The sequence below is a fragment of the Schistocerca serialis genome, chromosome 8 (genome assembly GCF_023864345.2).
Source record: "Schistocerca serialis cubense isolate TAMUIC-IGC-003099 chromosome 8, iqSchSeri2.2, whole genome shotgun sequence".
NCBI classification, from domain to species: domain Eukaryota; kingdom Metazoa; phylum Arthropoda; class Insecta; order Orthoptera; family Acrididae; genus Schistocerca; species Schistocerca serialis.
The window spans coordinates 38,085,746-38,109,704 of NC_064645.1; the positions used below are offsets into that span (position 1 = coordinate 38,085,746).

General features: G+C 46.1%; 1 protein-coding gene across 1 annotated transcript in view; it reads right to left on the reverse strand.

Moving 5' to 3' along the window:
• Window positions 1-8,703: 8,703 nt before the first annotated feature.
• LOC126416559 (15-hydroxyprostaglandin dehydrogenase [NAD(+)]-like) overlaps window positions 8,704-23,959 on the reverse strand; it is a 204,674-nt gene continuing 189,418 nt past the window's right edge. Inside the window, exon 7 of the mRNA XM_050084304.1 lies at window positions 8,704-8,919. Within this exon, the coding sequence (XP_049940261.1) occupies window positions 8,704-8,919 (216 nt within the window). The remainder of the gene's footprint in view (window positions 8,920-23,959) is intronic.

The window sequence follows — 23,959 nt, forward strand, 5'->3', positions numbered from 1 at the left end:
GCCTTCAGCTGGAATTCCCACAGGGCCCGAAGGACTCAGTCCCTCTGGAGGCTTTCCGCCGCTGCTTTCTTTCCATCCTTGCAACGTATCAGGGCTCTGGCATTGTTTACACTGATGGCTCGATGGTTGCTGGTCGTGTCCATAATGCGCTAACTCTAGGGGACCATTCTGAGCAATGTTCCTTGCCGACTGGCTGCAGCGTTTACACTGCTGAGCTGGTCGCCATGTTTCGAGCCCTAGCGTATATCCGCTCCCGCTCAGGTGAGTCCTTCGTTATCTGTAGCGGTTCCCTGAGCGGTTTACGAGCTCTCGACCAGTGTTTCCCTAGTTCTCGTCTGGTGATGGCTATCCAGGAGTCCCTGCATACTCTTGCCCATAGCGGCTGCTCAGAGGTCTTTGTGTGGACACCCGGCCATGTTGGGATACCCGGCAATGAACATGTTGACCACCTGGCGAAAGAGGCCACCAGTACACCATCTCTGGACATCGGCCTTCCGGAGACTGATTTGAGGGCAGTCCTCCGCCAACACATTTCGTCGCTTTGGGACGCTGAATGGCGCGGTCTTGCCACCCATAACAAACTTCGTGCCGTCAAGGAGACGACGGCTGTGTGGCACTCTTCCTTGCGCGTCTCTCACAAGGAGTCTGTCGTCCTCTGCCGACTGCGCATTGGGCACACTCGGCTTACGCACGGCCACTTATTGAGCCGTGAGGACCCACCTCTGTGTCGCTGCAGCTCCATTTTATCTGTGGTGCACATTTTATTGGAGTGTCCGCTTTTAGCTGTGCTCAGGCAGACTTTTGCGCTGCCTGATACGCTCCCTGCACTTTTATCTGATGACCCTGTTAGGCTGGCTTAGTTTTACGTTTTATTCGGGCAGGGGGTTTTTATCGTTTACTCTGAGTGTTTGTTATGTTCTTTTGTGTTGATTCTGGCCATTGGCCTACGATTTTAATCTGAGTTTTTAATGTGTTTCTCGGTGGTTGGCTTTTCGTTCTTTGTTTCTATGGTCGGCCAACCACCGTCACACTCTGTGTGATTTTAGTTTGTCTTGTCTGGTCTTTGTCTAAGTCTCTCTTGTTCTGTGTTGTCAGTGATCTATTCTGTTACTCGTTTTTATTCTCTGTGGGTGTTCTAGTATTTTGAAAAAGGGACCGATGACCGTCACAGTCTGGTCCCTTTAATCCCACAAACCAACCAACCAACCAACCACCGTCACACTCGGTGTGATTATAATTTGTTTTGTCTGTTCTCTGTCGGAGTATTTCTTGTCCTGTGTCGTCTGCCGTCTTTCCTGTTGTTCGTTTTCATTCTCTTTGGGTGGTTTTAGTTTTTTCGAAATAGGGACCTATGACCGTGGCAGTCTAGTCCCTTTAATCCCCCAAACCAACCAACCAATCAGGGTGCCTTTTCTATTCAATCTCGATTCAATTTCTGTGTTTCACGGTCAATGTGAAGCTGCAAAGGTTACAGTAAACCGGCAGTGGTGCATCGGAAACTGCTACTGGACTCCTAGGGCAGACGCGAATCTCAGGTGGCTTGAAGCGTTATTCCCGTGGACATAAGTCGGCATGGTGCCTGTTGTATTCAATCCCAATGCAATTTCTCTGTTTCATGGTCAATGCTAAGGTTCAAAGGTGGTAGTAAACCCGCCGTGGTGCATCGGAACTGCTACTGGACTCCAAGGCAGATGCGAAGCTCAGACTGCTTGAAGCGTTACTCCGCTGGACAGAAGTAGGTATGTTGCCTGTTGTATTCAATCCCGATGGAGTTTCTGTGTTTCACGGTCAATGTGAACGTCCAAAGGACGCAGTAAACCTGCAGTGGTGCATCGGAAACTGCTACTAGACTCCCAGGATAGATGCCAATCACGGACGGCTTCATGTGTTACTCCCCAGGACGGAAGTCGTCATGGTGCCTTTTGTATTCAATCCCGATAAAATTTCTGTGTTTCGTGGTCAATGTGAACGTACAAAGGTTACAACCCCCTGCGGGATCGGGGGTAATAATAGGCCCGCCGTATTCCTGCCTGTCGTAAGAGGCGACTAAAAGGAGTCTCCAATGTTTCGGCCTTAATGTGATGGTCCCCTCTTAAGTTTGACCTCCCTTTTTCCAAATTTCCGTTGTTAGTGCGTGCTATTTGGGGAAGGACGCCTTATGTGGTGTTTTTCTCTTGGTCCATCATGCACCATCATCTTGCATGCCACCTATTGTCGTGTGGCGGGATTTACACCCAACGTCTTCTGGGTTGCCTCCTTCTCGTCTTGTGCGCAATCCCCTTCTTAGCGCCCTCGACAACTGTGGACCCTTTCAACACCTAAAATCCGGCACGGTAGCCAGTCCGTTGTGGTGGGGTCGTCATGTACCCTCTTGGTGGTAGCCCCCTGACCATGCAGGGATCGCACTACAGATGCCAGTCCCTTCCTGCTTCCATTCTCCAGTGGAACTGCTGCGGTTATTTCCGCCACCTGCCTGAGCTCCGGATGCTTCTGAGTGTTTCCCCTGTTCTCTGCATTGCTCTTCAGGAAACTTGGTTTCCAGCTACGCGAACCGCCGCCCTCCGTGGCTATCGGGGTTATTATAAGAACCTGGCAGCTTATGAAAGGGTGTCTGGTGGCGTCTGCATATATGTCCTTAACTCTCTTCACAGCGAGTCTGTCCCACTACAAACACATTTAGAGGCTGTCGCTGTTCGGGTGTGGACGCCACAGGCTGTTACCATCTGCATTCTTTACTTTCCACCGGATGATGATGTTGCGCAGCATGTCCTGGCTGCGCTGATAGCCCAATTGCCGCCCCCTTTCCTGTTAATGGGCGACTTCAACGCCCATAACCCTCTGTGGGGTGGTTCGGTGGCGAAGGGCGAGGCGCCCATATTGAGCATTTATTGACACAGCTCGATCTTTCGCCTTTAAATGATGGTTCCTTCACACACTTCAGCGTGGCGCATCGCGCGTACTCCCCCATCGACCTTTCGATTTGTAGCCCTAGCCTCTTACCGTCTGTTGATTGTGTGGTAGTGACCTCTTTCCGATCTTTCTGTCACTGCCACAGCGTCAGTCTTCTGGGCGGCCTTGCAGGTGGGCCATGAATAAGGCTGACTGGGACTTGTTTTCCTCCACTGCTGCTATCTAGTGATGCCATTGATGCGGTGGTTCAATTGGTCACCACCGGCATCGTTACTGCCGCCGAATCTGCCATTCCCCGTTCTTCTGGGTCCCCTCGGCGGCGGACTGTGCCTTGGTGGTCGCCTGAGATCGCTGAAGCGATTAACGACCGCCGGCGGGCGCTCCAGCGTCACAAGCGACATCCATCCATCGAAAACCTTATCGCCTTCAAACAGCTGCGTGCGCAAGCCCGCCGCCTAATCCGCCGTAGCAAGCAGGAGTGCTGGGAGCGGTATGTGTCCACCATTGGCCTCCATGTCTCTCCATCGCAGGTCTGGGCCAAGATCCGACGCCTCTATGGCTATCGGACCCCTGTCAGCGTCCCCGCACTCTCACTGAATGGAACAGTTTGTACAGACTCCGACAAAATTGCCAACAGCTTGGCAGAGCATTTTGCTCTGAGTTCCTCTTCTTCCAATTACCCACTGGCCTTCCGCCTCATTAAAGACCGGATGGAACGTCGGAGCCTTTCTTTTCGCACCCACCGTTCTGAATCCTACAATGCTCCATTCAGTGAGTGGGAATTTCACAGTGCGCTTGCCGCATGCCCTGATACCGCTCATGGGACAGATCACATCCACTGTCAGATGCTGAAATGCGTTTCAGTGGACTGCCAGCGACGGCTCCTCGACCTTTACAACCGTATTTGGGTCGATGGTGAGTTTCCGTCGCAATGGCGGGAAAGTACTGTTATCCCCATTCTGACACCGGGCAAGAACACTTTGGAGGTGGACAGCTACCGTCCCATTAGCCTCACCAACGTTTTTGCAACTTGCTTGAACGGATGGTGAGCCGGCGGTTGAACTGGGTACTGGAGTCATGGGGCCTTCTGGCTCCGTCTCAGGGTGGGTTCCGTAAAGGCCACTCCGCCGCCGACAATCTGGTGAGTCTGGAGTGGGCCATCCGCACTGCCTTTGCCCGCCGTCAGCACCTGGTGGCTGTCTCTTTCGACATGCGGAGGGCGTACGATACGACATGGCGTCATCACATCCTTTCTACGCTTCATGGATGGGGTCTTGGGGGCCCTCTGCCGATCTTTATCCGCAATTTTCTGTCGTATCGTATCTTCCGCGTGCAAGTCGCGGCCTCCCATAGTTCCTCCCGAGTTCAGGAGAACGGTGTGCCACACGGATCTCTTTTAAGTGTCTGCCTGTTTTCAATAACCATTAACGGGCTCGCTGCGGCGGTGGGAACGTCTGCCTTTACTACAGGTCTATTGGCATTGCAGCTGCTGAACGTCAGCTACAGGGCGCTATTCGTAAGGCGCAGTCTTGGCCTATAGCTCATCGGCGGCCAAGACCTGCGTTATGCATTTCTGCCAGCGACGCACAGTTCACCCGGAGCCGTGGCTTTATCTTGATGGCGACCTTCTTGCAGTGGTTGAGACGCACAGGTTTTTGGGTGTAGTTTTTGATGCCCAGTTGACTTGGCTGCAACATATTCGGCAGCTTAAACAGATGTGTTGGCGGCATCTAAATGCTCTGCGATGCCTGAGCCACACCTGGTGGGGCGCCGACCGATCTACCCTGTTACGGCTCTACCAGGCGTTAATCCAGTCCTGTCTCGATTATGGGAGCCTGGCTTATGGCTCAGCATCCCCATCTGCGCTGCGTGTACTGGACTCTATCCTCCACAGTGGGATACGCCTTGCCACTGGTGCCTTCCGTACCAACCCTGTGGACAGCATACTAGTGGAGGCAGGTGCCCCTCCCCTGCGGTTACGGCGCCAACGTTTGCTGGCCGCTTATGCTGCCCATGTTTTCAGCTTGCCCGGGCATCCTAACTACCGTCTACTATTCCCACAGTCACACTTCCATCTGCCAGAACGTCGGCCCAGGGCTGGATGTACGATCGCGGTCCGCGTCCGAGAGCTTCTCTCCGGTCTTGGGGCTTTACCTCTTCCGCCTCCTTTCTGGGCACCTCCGTGTACACCCCCGTGGTGTGTGCCTCGCCCTCGCCTTCAGCTGGAATTGGCACAGGCCCGAAGGACTCAGTCCCTCCGGAGGCCTTTCGCCGCCGCTTTTTTTCTATCCTCTCAACGTATCAGGGCTCTGGCATTGTTTACACTGACGGCTCGATGGCTGCTGGTCGTGTCGGTTATGCGCTCACTCTAGGGGACCATTCCTAACAACGTTCCTTGCCGGCTGGCTGCAGCGTTTACACTGCTGAGCTGGTCGCCATCGTTCGTGCCGTAGAGTATATCCGCTCCCGCTCAGGTGAGTCCTTTGTGATCTGTAGCGATTCCCTGAGCGGTTTACGAGTTCTCGACCAGTGTTTCCCTAGTTCTCGTCTGGTGATGGCTCTCCAGGAGTCCCTGCATACTCTTTCCCGTTGCGGCCGCTCTGTTGTCTTAGTGTGGACCCCCGGTCATGTCGGTATCCCGGGCAATGAACATGTTGACTGCATGGCGAAAGAGGCCACCAGTAAACCACCTCTGGAGATTGGCCTCCGGGTGACTGATTTGCGGGCAATCTTACGCCGAAAACTTTTCGATTTATGGGACACTGAATGGCGGAACCTGCCCATGCCCAACAAACTTCGCCCTATCAAGGCGACGACGACTGTGGGGCGGTCGTCCCTTCGAGTCTCCCGCCAGGAGTCTGTTGTCCTCTGCCGGCTGTGTATTGTTCACACTCGGCTGACGCACGGCCACTTATTGCGCCGTGAGGACCCACCTCTGTGTCGCTGCGGCTCCGTTTTATCTGTGGTCCACATTTTATTGGAGTGTCCACTTTTAGCTGTGCTCAGGCAGACGTTCGCACTGCCTGACACGCTCCCTGCCCTTTTAACAGATGACCCTGCTATGGCTGGCTTTGTTTTGCGTTTTATTCGGGCAGGGGGTTTTATCATTTAATCTGAGTGCTTGTGTTTTCTTTTATTGTCTTGTGTTGATTCTGGCCTTTGGCCTACGATTTTAAACTGAGTTTTTAATATGTTCTCGGTGGTTGGCTTTTCCTTTTTTATCTCTATGGTCGGCCAGCCACCGTCACATTCTGTGTGGTTTTAATTTGTATTGTCAGTTCTTTGAGTTTTTCTTGTCCTGTGTCGTCTGTTGTCTCCATTATCCGTTTTTTTACTCTGTGTTGGTGTTTTTAAGTTTTGGAACAAGGGACCAATGACCGTTGCTGTCTGGTCCCTTCAACCCACAAACCAACCAACCAACCAATTAATCAAGTTCTGTTTAAAGTTGGTCACCGTCAATCTGCTACTCTAAGCGTTCAAGTGGCATTTCTGTCGTCTGACCTAACGGTAGAAGATAAACACGCCACGGTAAGACCACGAGACATTGCTGACACTCGCCTACTTCGCTAGAGCGACAAGTCAAATAATCTGATGGTGTGTGTACCGAAGGTCCTACAGTACGCACACCACAGAGACTCTCACATATTCAGCGAGATGCTAACGATGAGTGCCCCTACCGGACCTCAAGATTCAATGAAAAGCCATTTCATCTGAATTGTTGGAGTGTTTTGAGACCGACGGAGATGCCGTTTTGTCATGGGTGGTAACAGGGACGAAAGCCGGGTGTACCACTTTGTGCCGCACCAAAAAAGGCAGTCCATGGAGTGGCATCATCCTCTTCTACCACAAAACACAACATACTCTGCAGGAAAAGTCGTGTGACAGTCTTCTGCCATTGTGATGGCGTCATTCTCATGGAATGATGCCAAGAGGGTCAACCATCAAGACTCGGAATAAACTCGAGAACCGTTTCCGATTTGTTCAATCGCACAACAATCCAGTAGAAATCTTGCTCTAACACGATAATGCACGCCCACACACAAGTCTTGAGAACCCGGGAACAGATCGCCAAATTGGGCTGGACATCATTGCCTCGTCCACCCTACAGTCAAGACCTGAAACTCTCGGACCTGCATCTCTTTGGGTCCCTTAAAGACTCTCTATGGGGAACAAACTTTGAAGATGATGAGAGTGTCAGTCATACAGTGAAAACATGGCTACGCGTACAGGACAAGAGCTTTTACCAGCAGGAAATATATGTTTTTTCACAACTTTGGCGTACGGCCGTAGAGCGTGATGGTGACTACGTAGGAGAATACACTACTGGCCATTAAAAGTGCTACACCAAGAAGAAATGCAGACGATAAACGGGTATTGATTGGACGAATATATTATACCAGAACTGACATGTGATTTCATTTTCACGCAATTTGGGTGCATAGATCCTGAGAAATTAGTACCCAGGACAATCACCTCTGGCCCTAATAACGGCCTTGATACCCCTGGGCATTTAGTCGAACAGAGCTTGGATGGCGTGTACAGGTACAGCTGCCCATGCAGCTTCAACACGACACCACAGTTCATCAAGAGTAGTGACTAGCGTAGTATTGTGACGAGCCAGTTTCTCGGCCACCGTTGACCAGACGTTTTCAGTTGCTGAGGTATCTGGAGAATGTGCTGGCCAGGGCAGCAGTCGAACATTTTCTGTATTCAGAAAGGCCCGTACACTACCTGCAACATTTGGTCGTGCATTATCCTGCTGAAATGTAGGGTTTTGCAGGGATCGAATGTAGGGTAGAGTCACGGGTGGTAACACATCTGAAATGTGACGTCCACTGTTCAAAGTGCCATCAATGCGAACAAGAGGTGACCGAGACGTGTAACCAATGGCACCCCATACCATCACGCTGGGTGATACGCCAGTATGGCGATGACGAATACACGCTTCCAATGTGCGCCCACGGATGCGACCATCATGATGCTGTAAACAGAACCTGGATTCATCCGAGAGGATGACGTTTTGCCATTCGTTCACCCAGTTCCGTCGTTGAGTACAGCATCGCAGGCGCTCCTGTCTGTGATGCATCGTCAAGGGTAACCGCAGCTACGGTCTCCGAGTAGTTAGTCCATGCTGTCGCAAACGTAGTCGAACTGTTCGTGCAGATGGTTGTTGTCTTGCAAACGTCCCCATCTGTTGACTCAGGGACCGAGACGCGGCTGTACGATCCGTTACAGCCATGAGGATAAGATGCCTGTCATCTCGATTGCTAATGATACGAGGCCGTCGGGATCGAGCACGGCGTTCCGTATTACCCTCCTAAACCCACCGATTGCATATTCTGCTAACAGTCATTGGATCTCGACCAATGCGAGCAGCAATCTCGTGATACGATAAACTGCAATCGCGATAGGCTACAATCCGACCTACATCAAAGTCGGAACCGTGATGGTACGCATTTCTCCTCCTTACACGAGGGGTCACACCAACGTTTCACCAGGCAACGCCGGTCAACTGCTGTTTGTGTATGAGAAATCGGTTGGAAACTTTCCTCATGTCAGCGCGTTGTAGGTGTCACCACCGGCGCCAACCTTGTGTGAATGCTCTGAAAAGCTAATCATTTGCATATCACAGCATCTTCTTCCTGTCGGTTAAATTTCGCGTCTGTAGCACGTCATCTTCGTGGCGTAGCAATTTTAATGCCCAGTAGAGTAGCACATGGACAAGACATATCGATGTATGTTGTCACCAATTTCTAATAATAAATATATTGTGAGGAAAAAAAATGTGGGGTATTATTTATTGAACGACCATCGTAGCTGGCGATGTGGTACAGTGTCGAGCAGCTGTCGGAAGTGTAGAGAGACAGGACGTGCGGGTCGATGGCAGCTGGCTGTGCTTCCCCGGCGCGCTCGCTGGCCGGAGGAGTCGTCCAGCGTCCAGCGTCCAGGGCCGCCGCGGTCGAGGCCAGTGGACAGGAATGCCGGAGGCGGCGGGGGCAGGGGCTCCCGCTGGGGACCGGCCAGGGCCAGCGCCTGAGTCAAAGTGACCTCCGGGAGTCCCTCAGGGGAACGGCCGTCAGGTCGGAGAGCCCGTCAGGGAAACAGCGGGGACGAGTGACGAGTGACGTCAGCCGGAGACGGCCGAGGGGGGGCGGGGGAGGAGGGGGGTTGTCTCGTCCGAGACGGGGAGCAGGCTCTGCGTGCAGCCTCCTGAAAATCGTAACTCTTATCGACGCGAATGACGCCCGCCGCCTTGACGCCTTCCTCGGCTGTTCCTAAAGGTGGTCTTCTGTGGTGGCGAAGCACGGCTCGACGTTCTCGCGTCCGACGGCCGTCGTAATTTACTATATTATTTATTGGTAACGGTGATTGTTGCCGACTTACGTGGTGGGCCTTAATCAAAATGATATTTCATGTTATGTTGATTTACAATTAAATGCTTTTCTGAAGTTCTCCTTTTTTTAACAATATTGATCTTCAGTAGAATTAGACTCGCTGAATCTTAAAACATGAATATATTAGTTGAACAATGGAATAAACTTTTCATATAAATTTCCTCGGCTAGTCAGCTCACTTTAAAGCGAAACATCTTTAGCTATTAATTACAATTGCGGCCCACACACGCGCGAGAGTATTTTTTCTTACCTCCGTTAAGCTTTGCATCGTAGTCGGAGTGCTGGCTCTGGCTCTCGGCTGTTGTACTGAAAATAAGAGTCTTAGAACTACGTATTTTCTGCAACGTCTGGCGGCTGTGGAGAAAGATGTATATTATGTTAATAGCGGACGAGTTTTTCACTTCCGCTAATTTTTATAAGCTAATATCGCCACGTAATGGCGTCGTTGGCTGCATCCGCCGCTGCGATTGTTGCACTGTAAATTACTCGAATTCGAGGAAGGCGGACGTGAAATCGGGATCACCTCTTACAAATTAAAAGTGCACAATAATATTAAATCAATATATTATCTGCTTAACTAGTACAAATATGCTTACATGTGCCAGCACTCGCAAGATGTCCGTCTACACGCAACCAAGACAAGAGAAGTAGTGAAGACGACTAAAAAAATTAACAAAATAGCGTATCTTGTAGTCCCTTTAGATCATTTTGTTATATTTCTTTGCCCTCGAAACTTACACAGAGAAATTATTATAATACGGGTACATGATAAAAATGTATATTATTCAAATTTTTAAATGTCTTCCTTATAAATAACTGTTTTTAAGTCTTTTCTTAAATTTCACTAGGGACGCTATACCGTCTCCAGCACAGAGCGGTTTAATGAAACTTTGGGGTTGGGAGCGGTTGCCTAAAACAGAAAGAAGATCCACGGGTTGAATAGGGATATGAAAATGGAAATGAATTAATAATTGCTCGAATACACTAGACTCTTGCTAAACCGGCCATTCCTCGAACATGTGGCTGCCGGATTAGCGGAAGTGCCGGATTGTTGGGAGTGTCTAAAATTTGGTACAAACACATAGGAATTGTACTTCATCAAATCAAAAGATGCACTCATTTTTACAGAAAACTTAGTCCTTGACTATGTACATGCATATTAATATCACACGACATTGACTATGGAACATGTTCCAAAGTTTTAATTGTCACCATGATAATATGCGACGGTAGTATGCTTTATAACACAACAGCTTTACAAGCGTTTCACAGGTCGTGCCATGTTTCTGATTGTTCCATAATGTACTCCAGGAAGACGTCTCCAGCATCAGCACCAGAAGTTTCTCTCCTCCTATGTCCACTTCTTCATCAACTTCGTCGTAACTTTCTTGTGAGCTTACGATTACCTCATTTCTGCTCAAGTTTGGTCGTAAATAGTTGCTCGTCCAACACTGTTGCCAGCAACAATGGTGTTCTGCGAAGAACCTCAGTTCAGTTTATATCTAATTTCGAGTTTCTGCTTAACGTCTAGCATAACGTGTTTCCTTTTAGAAGCCACAAGAAAAACCACAGTTTCAAAGTGTACAAGAATGTTGAACATTATAATTAACTAACAACATTGTTGCAAACGAAATTTCGTTATTGTAGGCGTCATTTCAGATAGGAACGACTGGAAGCTGGAAGTGTGCCGGATTACTGAGAGGTCGGACTACCGAGGGCCGCATTAGCGAGAGCTTAGTGTAATTGTAAAAATTGATTGTAAAGAATAGTTGAGAAAATTATGAAGGTAATTTATGAATGTTTGCGCAATCGTGGGTGACCTTTAACTGATACCAATGTCAACAGGCACTGAATATCATTACATTCGAGGCCAATAAACATAATTTGCACGACGTACTGCTGCTTCCAGTACTGTACGGTACCAAATAATCACAGCAACCATTGAAACTGTCGATCTCTCTATAAGTTCTTAAACACACGAAGCGAAATACTTTTAGTATAAGTAAACCAAGTTCAAAAGGTGCCTATCAAGTCTGAGTCATTACCTTAACATGAATCCCATTGTGTTTAATCTTGAGTGACAACGCCGATGCAGGAAGTCTCCTCCAGACACGGCGTTAGTTATTCTTATCTGCACCGGACCTCATGATGCAGGAGCTCAGCGGCGAGTGAAATGATGAACAGACAGGATTGGGACTTATAACCGTGAGAATAAATATTCCTTTTCTAATAACTTTTCATAATACTTTTAAATAACGGTCAAAGTACACACTTTTAACAATGCTGGTACGAAGGATGCAAACACACGTCTGTACGCCACAACTTCCCGAAACAAAAAGGTGAAGATACATGAATTAATAAAATGAAGTGTGCATTTCTTACTTTGCTTCGTACAGATATTTAACGATGTATTAAAACACTATCCATGACACAAAACAACTCGGTGATTTGGTTGATAGTTCCTACATTTTACAATTTACATATAGCTTATATATAAGAAGAAAAAACTAAAAATAATATGATTCAATTCAGAGTCCTGCCCTTGAAAGTTGAGGAATAAAACCTTCAATAACTATTGTTTTAAACTGTTGTGATAGTTAAAAATACCAAACAATTGCAAAAATGTGTGATATTCTAGACGAAAAAGTTTTTAATTTCTCCAAATGTGTAGCATTCATAATGTTTTCTGAGTAAGTTCTTCTATATAATTGTTAACACACACCAAATTGTTTGGATATGCTCCCGAATTGTAAGGGAAACGCAGAGTGCGTGCTCCTGCGGCAGGTCGGAAGCGCTGATACCTGGCGTCCACAGTCCGAACAGGAGGGGCGGCACGCGTCACTCGCACAGGCGGTACATTCTCTCGGCCACACAAAGTGAGGTGGCGTGGGGAACACTGAATTAAATGACTAAATCCAATGGCAAAGACTCTAAATTCGCGTGCTTCACTTTGGCGTAGATTACAAAATTTACCATTTGATGTTAATTTAGTTTCCACTCTCGGCTTGCCGCGGCATCGAACCCTAGAGTGACCACCATCCTCCGGTTTCGAGCAGAGTGGAAGACTTGAAACCAAAGATTCTACCCGTTGTGTGGCGATCTCGGACACAAATTTCTCGACTTTCGCTATCAGGTGGAGAACTGTAGCGCGCTTTTCGTATGTCATTTGCGCACTACACAAAGGAACCGGATACCTGGGTAATAGCGTGGCGTGCACATGGTACTTCTTAGTGACAATAATGAGTTTCCAAGTGATATCGAAGATATATCAGCAACATTACTTTCTGAGTGTGGTGTGCGTACTGTAAGACCTGCGGTACACACACCATCAGATTATTTGACTTGTCGCTCTAGCGAAGTAGGCGAGTGTCAGCAATATGTCTGGTGGTCTTATCGTGGCGTGTTTATCTTCTGCCGTTAGGTCAGACGATAGAAATGCCGCTTGCACGCTTAGAGTAGCAGATTGACGGTGACCAACATTAAACAGAACTTGATTAATTTTCACACACATTTATTAAAATAATAAAAAGCATAGAAATTACTTAACTTGATTCTGGATGCTGTTTACAATAGACAATCTGAAGTTCCTTTGGTCTTGGTACGTTAATCTTATTCTCACGTATCTCTGATACTTGATAAAGTGTCTATACATTTCTCTTCATGGCTTTGTACAGGAATATGATAATCTTATTAGTCGCAGACTGAAACTTGACTACAGACTAATGCAGACTGACTAATCGGAGGTCTGTACACTCGTTATAATACCTCGCGCATTCAGGTATCACTGCGCGAGTGCGATCCGTGAGGAGAAAAGGTTCTACGTTAGCAGCAATCTCATTGGCTGCGTTACATATTAATACGCGAATCGGCGGAAGCAGAATTTGGTCCATCTCTAAGACAGCGCCATCTCGTAGAGCGGAGACGGACGAGCGCTGCGCCTGCGCTGTTGTGCTTAGCGGGGCGCGCTGTAGTGGGAAAGTTGTGTACGCGCTGACTACGCGGAACTATGTACACAACACTGAGGATCCTTGCAGACTGGAAAGAGAAAATTTTAATGTGATATTAGTAAAGTGAAGGAGTATATGATAACGTTCTGGAATTAGTAATCTTTGTTAGAGGTAATAATTTCCACGCAACACGGGCGTTCTCAGAAATTCATCCAACAGTTGGCAATATTCTGAAAATTGTCCTTTTTTGTACGTAATTTAATCGATGAGATGTAACACCTGTTACAGCTCAAGACCTAGATGTCACAGGACATATGTACAGTAATACGCCAAAACGTCATGACGACTGCTCACTGCGACGCTGGATGCCAGCTGGTGGTGATGCGGGAATGTGACGTGGTAGCTGGAGTGTGTAAGTGGAGCAGACACGGACGGGGGACAATGTGGACTGCAAATTGGGAAATCGACTGACATAAGCCACTCTGACAAAGAATAGTTTATTATCACACAAAGCCTGCGAACGAGTATCTGGAAAACGGCGAAGCTGGTCGAATGCTCACGTGCTACTGTCGTGAGCATCTGCGGAAAGAGGCAGCAGGACAGTGGTTGGGCGTCCACGACGCTTCACAGGCTTGTCTGCTCTGTAAAGCAGGACATGTTCCGGCGTATCGACAGGTGGCGGGACGAAGAAGAAGACTGCAAGAGCAAAGAAGGCGGTGAGACGACATCAGCCAGTAGCCCGCTGACAAGGACCGCACCATGACAGGAGCGCCCCCTAACTGAAGAGAATATATGCGCCGCTCCTGCCATCTGTGGCCGGACAGTATTAGCACAGGCCTAGCGAAGAGCACTACGATAACAGCGACGAGTGACCCATATCAGTTGGACCTCGTACACAGCAGAGGACTTTGATTGTTTGTATGTCGCCCATCACTTGCAACACCGTTGTAAATTCAAAGTTAAGGACTGTCAATCTGCTTGATTGAAATAAAAACTACTGATGGCCTTGGGAGACCCAGTCCTGACAAAGCAGCTGTTAGAAATCGAGAGAAATTGATATATAAGTACAATAAAATTGGAGTTGATGCCTGCCACAATATACACATCTCTCCCGTCAGCTTCATCTCAGAGTGCTTTGAAATTTTCTGTTGTCTGTTCATTGATTATTCCAAATTTTTCTACGATGCTCCTTTATTGTGACCATGTAAATTATTAAGTATGGCTAGTCGTGCATCATGTTCAAAGAGAGAATTCCCACTGTGCGCAGCGCCGCTGCCTCTAGATGGTTTGGTACCGTGTTCCCGGGTTGGAAGTTACCTTCGCTTGGAGACTGGGTGTTTGAGTTGTCTTAACCATTTCATCTCATGTTCATCTCGAAGACGGGCAAGCTGCACCAGGCAGCCGATCTACCCCTGGCTGATGGTGCTACATGATCATTTTGTTTTACAAACCCTGCTGTGTAATCACGTGTATCATTGACTGTTCAGCCACAAATACCGAGTTTAGTGTACTGCTTTACTATGTGATTCTGTTAGGTCTTGAGTGTTGAGTGACATTTCAAAATACTTTCTTTTACCTGAGTGTTTAAGAAAATTACTTTTGAAATATACAAATACCTGAGTCGAAACAAGGCCCCGGGAGTAGACAACATTCCATTGGAACTACTGACGGCCTTAGGAGAGCCAGTCCTGACAAAACTCTACCATCTGGTGAGCAAGATGTATGAGACAGGCGAAATACCCTCAGACTTCAAGAAGAATATAATAATTCCAATCCCAAAGAAAGCAGGTGTTGACAGATGTGAAAATTACCGAACTATCAGTTTAATAAGTCACAGCTGCAAAATACTAACGTGAATTCTTTACTGACTAATGGAAAAACTGGTAGAAGCCGATCTCGGGGAAGATCAGTTTGGATTCCGAAGAAATGTTGGATCACGTGAGGCAATAGTCACCCTACGACTTATCTTAGAAGAAAGATTAAGGAAAGGCAAACCTATGTTTCTAGCATTTATGGACTTAGAGAAAGCTTTTGACAATGTTGACTGGAATAGTTTCTTTCAAATTCTATAGGTGGCAGGGGTAAAATACAGGGAGCGAAAGGCTATTTACAATTTGCGCAGAAACCAGATGGCAGTTATAAGAGTCGAGGGGCATGAGAGGGAAGCAGTGGTTGGGAAGGGAGTGAGACAGGGTTGTACCCATATCCCCGACGTTATTCAATCTGTATATTGAGCAAGCAGTAAAGGAAACAAAAGAAAAATTCGGAGTATGTATTAAAATCGATGGAGAAGAAATAAAAACTTTGAGGTTTGCCGATGACATTGTAATTCTGTCAGAGACAGCAAAGCACTTGGAAGAGCAGTTGAACGGAATGGACAGTGTCTTGAAAGGAGGATATAAGATGAACATTAAGACAGGCAAAACTAGGATAATGGAATGTAGTCGAATTAAGTAAGGTGATGCTGAAGGATTTAGATTAGGAAATTAGACACTTAAAGTAGTAAAGGAGTTTTGCTATTTGGGGAGCAAAATAACTGACGATGGTCGAAGTAGAGAGGATATAAAATGTAGACTGGCAATGGGAAGGAAAGCGTTTCTGAAGAAGAGAAATTTGTTAACATCGAGTATAGATTTAAGTGTCAGTAAGTTGTTTCTGAAAGTATTTGTATGGAGTGTGGCTATGTATGGAAGTGAAACATGGACGATAAATAGTTTGAACAAGAACAGAATAGAAGATTTCGAAATGTGGTGCTACAGAAGAATGCTGAAGATTACATGGATAGATCACGTACCTAATGATGAGGTATTGAATAGAATTGGGGAGAAGAGGAGTTTGTGGCACAACTTGACAAGAAAAAGGAAGGGACCGGTTGGTAGGACATGTTCTGAGGCAACAAGGAATCACCAATTTAGTATTGGAGGGAAGCATGAAGGGTAAGAATCGTAGAGGGAAACCAAGAGATGAATACACTAAGCAGATTCAGAAGGATGTAGGTTGCAGTAGGTACTGGGAGATGAAGCAGCTTGCACAGGATAGAGTAGCATGGAGAGCTGCATCAAACCAGTCTCAGGACTGAAGACCACAACAACGTTATTTTCTTGAATTGTTGTCTTTACTTTGCAGGGACGCTCATTTGCTTTAATAATTTCTTGTCATTTTTGATAATCAGTGTTTTCAAGTGGGCGTTGCAGAAAATTTCTTAGCTTGCATGCCTCATCTGTTTTTTGCAGTTGTCCCTTCCAAAATGCCAACCCCTCCTCTTCCGCCCCCTGCCGGGGCGCCACAGCTGCAAGTATTAGATGCCACACAGCTAATGCAGATGTTTCAGTTCCAGACGTAGCGGATCTCTGCGTTACTCGACACGGTGCAGCAGCTACTGGCCAATGCTGCGCGCCTCACGGAACAAGCACCGCCTACTGCTGTACCGCCTTTTCGACAGTTTCGTGAACAAGAAGAGGAATGGCTCGAGTGGCTGTCCCAGTTCGAAGCCAATACCCTCGCTCACAGTGTACCACGTATTGTGGAACTTCCCTACCTAATATCAACAGTAAAAGTGTAGTGTTTAGGCTCCTACAAAAACTTTTTCCTAACGCCAGTCCCACTGAAATTAGCAATAAACAGGTGGTACAGTCGTTAACTGAGCAGGTGGAACGAAGCAATGCCGAGCGATGATTTCTATGTAATCGCAAGCCAGTGACCTTGTGTTTCGTGCCATCGTTTGGAGCTGTTTCTTGCGATGGATATGGAAATATTTATGCGATATGTTCCGCTTAGAACATAGTGAGACTCGCCTAGAACGCTCCAGAAATGAAGGTAGCTCACAAACGTGCCAAGTTGGACGTTGTATGTAAAAAGTACTGACGGTTTTGAAAGACATGACTCCACGGCAGAAAAAAGTAATATTTCTCACATAAACATAACCCCATCTCAAAACGACAATGGCTGTTATTACATGTACAGACACTGTTTCAGCTGATGAGAACAATTTATGTTCATTAGAAAGCTCTTCAGTGCTGTCAAGAAATTCAAAGGGCTCCGTTTCAATGTCTTCACCCTCACTCTCCCCACTACATATACCGGTATCCATAAGAAACAAAGGAAAGTACAAGTACGGAGTTTCTGAAAACAGAAACTTATCCAGAAACCAGTCTCAAAACCAAAGACGCAAGATGACAGTTACCACTTTCTAGGGAGTATGCTGGCCATCATGCAGAAACCATCGCCTGAAAGTTAGTTTAGAAAAGAATTAAAATGCAGCAGTTTGTACGGAAGCAGCTGCTACAGTCTTCAGCTCTCATGCACATTACATCCTGTACTATCACAGACGCGAAATTCCCCCAACTGATTGATTTTAAATCCTCTAGCTTACAGACACTTCCAATATTTCGGTCGGCTATCATAAATCTTATTACAATTACAACTCTCTGTCAGCTATGTGCTAAATTGTAAACTATGGGCCGGCCGGTGTGGCCGTGCGGTTCTAGGCGCTTCAGTTTGGAACCGCGTGACCGCTACGGTCGCAGGTTCGAATCCTGCCTCGGGCATGGATGTGTGTGATGTCCTTAGGTCAGTTAGGTTTAAGTAGTTCTAAGTTCTGGGGGACTGATGACCACAGATGTTGAGTCCCATAGGGCTCAGAGCCATTTGAACCATTTGTAAACTATGGCGAATATATTCACAAATTGTAAACTGATAATGGTTAAAAATGTTTTGTAAACTTAATAATTTGTGCTTAGCTGGCGGTGATCATAAAGCTTCTCTTCAGCGATAAAAACTTTGCTGAAATTTGGGTTTGGCTCTCTAATCTACTTTAAACAGACGGCAATGTAAAGTCCAACGTCTCTAAACTCATTCTAAAATAATCCTAAAATTTACCTTCATCTTTCTTAAGTCGCCGTACAGATGATTAAATTCTGATACATTCTTCCTCTCCTCGTTCATTTTATGCATCAATTCACCACTGTCTTGAGTTCTGAGAGCACCGTTTTCCAGACTGTTACAGCCACTCCCCCAGCCACGAGGGCACTGTAAATTCTGACTCGTTGGTGACTATGGAAAAATTGAACAATAACTTCATTCACTGCCGATATTGCATTAGCGTTGTACCGAAACGCTCATGCTCAAATGTGGTACTTATTTCAATAAAGATTATGTAATGAATTGAATAAAGACTGTTGCACAGAAATTACTCAATGAGCGCCACACCCTGCTAGATCACATATGTAGACAAGTGTTCCAATGACGAATACAGTCTTTTTCTACAGACAAGTAGCGATCAGTGGCCATACAGTACCCACGAACACCCCTTCAGCAAACGAAAAGGAACGTAACACTATACACTAATTTAGATTGGCGCCTGACAATTGTTCACTATTATTTAAAATTTGAAACAGTAACATTTCGTCGGTGTGTTTTGCTGTACAACTTGATTTGGTTGCCAGTTGAGGTTTGTGAAGATGTGACATTTTTGTACTCTAGAAACCAATATTTCCGAGACGGAACTTTCAGCATGGATACGTTTCATTATGGGGCCACATACACATAAAGTAGTTTCGTCGCCCAGTCGATAGGCAAGTTCGCCTATTTTATTGTAGTTTATTGTTAATGCCCAGAATTTGTTAATATGTAATCGTTCTTTCCTTATGAGATATGCATTTTTCACAGCTACTAAAATCTCGAATATTCCGCCTATAAAAATGTATCTTTAATTTTTTATTTTTCGTGATATAGGTAACGTATCGTAATTTATTTTTCAAGGAAGATATCATTTTTAAGGTTCTATTGATTTTTGTACATGCTTGTGTTTAACGTGTATTTATGACACAGCAAGTGATTCTTTTAAGTGTAAAAGACTAACAACGCACGTTCCTTCAGGAAAAGCTCTTAAATGTTGCCCAAGAATGTATTGGTAAACGTTAACAATAAATTGCTGATTCATTTGCTTGTTGCCTCACTTGCTGTTAGCTTCTAACAAGTGTGCATATAGAAACAAAAATAACGACACTTCGTGGGCAATAGCTCTAAGACCGGTGTGCAGCAGTTTAAGACATCTTCAACGAACGAGATTTCTTAAAGGAAAACACACAATTTCTTAAATTTATTACCTTTCTCTTTTAATTTTAGTTCCATCCTCCTATATAACTTTCTTTGCGTAGTTCAGTGTAAATCGTACACGTCTTTTCTATACTCTTAAACTGAATGAATTCTCACTAGTGGTAACTCCCCCCCAACCCCCCCACCCCACTCCTGTGGACGCCACTGGTTCAGATGGTAGTCACGTGGAGAGGAAGGAATTTGCGCATGTTTGACGAGCATGGAGAGTTGCTTCAGACCAGTCTTTGAACGGAAGATAACACCAGATAAAAAAATATCCCACAAAAGTAATTAAATGTATCACTGTTGTACAGAATTACACATTGTGTAAACTTTCTACAAAAAGTGAAAGGAAAACAAAATCTACGCCTTATTTTTTATGTCAGAAATTTCACATTGATTTTAGGACCATGTATAACAAGTAACAGATTTTATTTGCTTGCCATAAATTGTTAAATTATTAAATAGAAATAAGAAGAAAGGGGCTATAAATAAGTGTTGAGAACATTCCACAAATTAAGTTTTCATTATAATTTTAGTTTCCATTTCCCTGCTTTGAGACAAGTAAACTGATTGGTTACGTCGTCCAAGTCAAATTTAGTAGTGATTCGTATTCTGTCGATAAGCTAGCTGCATTTTACAGTCTGCTTCACCTACACTCGACCTTGAATGGTCTTTTAACATTTTTAGTTTGCTGAAACTGCATTGACAAGATTCTGGAGTCATTGGAATAATCATATACATACTAAAAAGCTATTTCGAACTTTGAATAAGCACATCGTAGTACATACTTTGCAATAAACTTAAAAAAATCCAGATGGGAAGCTTTGTCAGTGTTGTCCAACATTTATTTCTGTTGCAATATGAAAGCCGCTATTTGGTTAAACAGTTCACCTGCACTGATATTTCTGCTATATTTGGCAAATATAGAACTCTCACTACAGGCGTTCCTGACAGGAAATTCAAATGAGCTCAAATGGTATGTTGTATATGAGATGAGTTTCCCATTTCAAATATTACGCTCTCAAATATTTTAAAGAAGAATTCTATCTTAATCAAGTCGTCGACAGATATCGGCAAAAATAGGAAGCCCTCGCCTAAACCGCATGTTGTTTGGTTCAAGACACGGTGACCAGCCTTTGAGATCCTACAATACTATAGCGGAAGCAGCAGCAAAAACTCCATTGTTGAATACATGCAAACTGTTCGGCAGTAGTCATTTCTTAGTGACGCTACTTGGGCCTAACGACGCTGTGACAACAGAGTCCGGTTACAGTCTCAAGCCGAGGAGGGCGTTCCTTCTCGCAGGCAGAAGACAAGACTGGAGAGCGTGCGCTAGAATAGCTCGCACCTCTCCCCCGATTAATTCTCAAAACTTCTTTCGTTTATGCCAGCTTCTGCTTCTCTGAGCCCGCGTCTCGCCGCAAAGACACAGGCTGGTAAACAAAGGCCATTAACCGAGAGTTAACTCCCAAAGTATTTTTGATAAATTACTGCCCTCCGCCAAAGCCACGTCTTTGGAATCATTCCAGATAAAATAGTGAAATCAGTCACCACAAAATCCATTTTCCAGTAAGAAATAACTTTCTTCACATATGCAGTGTCAACGCGACATTTCAAAAGACGTAAATATATGGCATGTCTTCAGTTATACACTGAAGCGCCAAACAAACTTGTATAGGCATGTGTATTCAAATATAGAGATATGTAAACAGGCAGAATGCGGCGCTGCGGTCGGCAGCGCCTATATAAGACAAGTGTCTGGTACAGCTGTTACATCGGTTACTGCTGCTACTATGGCACGTTATCGAGATTTAAGTAAGATTGAACGTGGTGTTATAGTTGGCGCTCAAGCGATGTGACTCGGCATCTCCCAGGTAGCGATGAAGCGGGGATTTCCCCTACGACCATTTCATGAGTGTACCGCGAATGCCAGGAATCCGATAAAACATCAAATTTCCGACATCGCTACGGCCGAAAAAAGATCCTACAACAGCAGGACCAACGACGACTAAAGAAAGCCGTTCAAAGTGACAGGAGTGCAACCCTTCCGCAAATTGCTACAGATTCCAGTGCTGGGCCATCAACAAGCGTCAGCGTGCGAACCATTCAACGAAACATCATCGATATGGGCTTTCGGAGCCGAAGGCCCACTCTTGTACCCTTGGTCACTGCACAACACATAGCTTTACGCCTCGCCTTTGCCCGTCAACACCGACGCTGGATTGCAGTCGGTCATTGCTACACTCCAAAGGAAGTGCATGGAGTTGTGGGAGGACGAATGGCTGGCGGTGACGGCCAATAAACTGCGGTTCGTAAAGTCAACCACTCGGCCGTGGCGTTCCTCCTGCCGGCTGCTCAGGCGGGAAGAGGTGGCCCTCACACGTCTTCGAATCGGGCACTGTCCTCTGACGCATAGCTTTTTATTACGGCGGGAGGATCCTCCGTTTTGTGATGCTTGTGGCGTGCACATCTCTGTCCGACACATTTTAACAGACGGCATTTTATACCGTGATGCACAAGTTGATGGGGATCTGCCTTGTGTTTTAGTTAATGATGAGACGTGTGTGTCTAGGGTTTTTAAGTTTTGTGACGTGTCTGGACTCTGGCCTAAACTTTTAGGCTGGAGGTTTTAGTGTATTGCAGAGTGCCTGACTCCTCCCCTTTTTTCCTTGTGGTCAGCCAGCCACTTCCATCTGCTACATTGTTTTAGCTCCCTCTATCATTTTCTTCCTGTGTTGTCCATGTTTTACTGTTGACACCCTGCTTCATCCCACGCTTCGGTGTGGATGAGCACATATTTCTCAACGATTGTTACACGTGTTTTATGTTCCGTTTTATATTCCTCTTCTGGGATTTTTCTTGCCACCCGTCTCCCTATGTTACTGAACGGGCGCTGAAGACCTTGCTGTCGTGCGCCCAAGAAACCCCTCTACTACTACTACCGACGCTGGACTGTTGATGACTGGAAACATGGTGCCCGGTCGGACGAGTCACGTTCCAAATTGTATCGAGCGGATGGACGTATACGGGTATGGAGACAACCTCATGAATCCATGGACCCTGCATGTCAGCAGTGGACTGTTCAAGCTGGCGCAGACTCCGTAATAGTGTGGGGCGTGAGGAGTTGGAGTCAGTGATATGGGACCCCTGATACGTCTACATACGATTGTGGCAGGTGCCACGTACGTACGCATCCTGTCTGATCACCTGAATTCATGTCCATTTTGCATACCGACGGGCTTGGGAAATTCCAGCTGGGCATTGAGACACCCCACGTGTCCAGAATTTCCACAAGGTGGCTCCAGGAACACTCTTCTGAGTTTAATCACTTCCAATGGCGACCAAACTCCCCAAACATGAACGTTGTTGAGCATATCTGGGACGCCTTGCAACGTGTTGTTTACAAGAGATCTTCACCACCTCGTACTCTTGTGGATTTATGGACAGCCCTGCAGGATCCATGGTGTCGATTCCCTCCTGCACTACTTCAGACGTTAGTCGAGTCCACGCCACGCCACGTCGTGTTGCGGCACTTCTGTCTGCTCGCCTGGGCCCTACACGTTACTAGGCAGGTGTGCCAGTTTATTGGGCTCTTCAGTGTTTATTCTCCGTTATACGTGTTGGAAGGCTTACTAACCAAAATACAGGGTGATTCAAAAAGAATACCACAACTTTAGGAATTTAAAACTCTGCAACGACAAAAGGCAGAGCTAAGCACTATCTGTCGGCGAGTTAAGGGAGCTATAAAGTTTCATTTAGTTGTACATTTGTTCGCCATTTCAGCCAATAAAGTTTTTGGTCCCTTTTTCTTCGAAGGTGCTACTGTAACTGGTCTACAGTATCTGGAGATGTTAGAGAATTGGCTGTTCCCTCAGCTCGAACAAGAAGCACAACAATTCATATTTCAGCAGGATGGAGCGCCACCACATTGGCACTTATCTGTCCGTAACTACCTGAACGTCAACTACCCGAGGCGATGGATCGGCCGCCAGGCAGCCCGTGACAGAGCACTTCATCACTGGCCTCCAAGAAGCCCTGATCTTACCCCCTGCGATTTTTTCTTATGGGAGTATGTTAAGTATATGGTGTTTCGGCCACCTCTCCCAGCCACCATTGATGATTTGAAACGAGAAATAACAGCAGCTATCCAAACTGTTACGCCTGATATGCTACAGAGAGTGTGGAACGAGTTGGAGTATCGGGTTGATATTGCTCGTGTGTCTGGAGGGGGCCTTATTGAACATCTCTGAACTTGTTTTTGAGTGAAAAAAAAAACCTTTTTAAATACTCTTTGTAATGATGTATAACAGAAGGTTATATTATGTTTCTTTCATTAAATGCACATTTTTAAAGTTGTGGTATTCTTTTTGAATCACCCTGTATAATGGATGGCAAACACCAAATTGTCAAATAGCACACTTGCTTGTTGACGTTAGAGTGTCAAACTTCAGCAGGCGCTATGTCTATTCAGCGAAGTAGATGCTGTCAGGCAGTGCTTTAAATGCCTCCGATACGGGCACATGAGCAATGTCGGTCTCAAACGAGACTCAACAAATGTAGTGGTCTTCTTTGTGTAGAATCCTATGCCTCACCTGTTGATATTTTGCG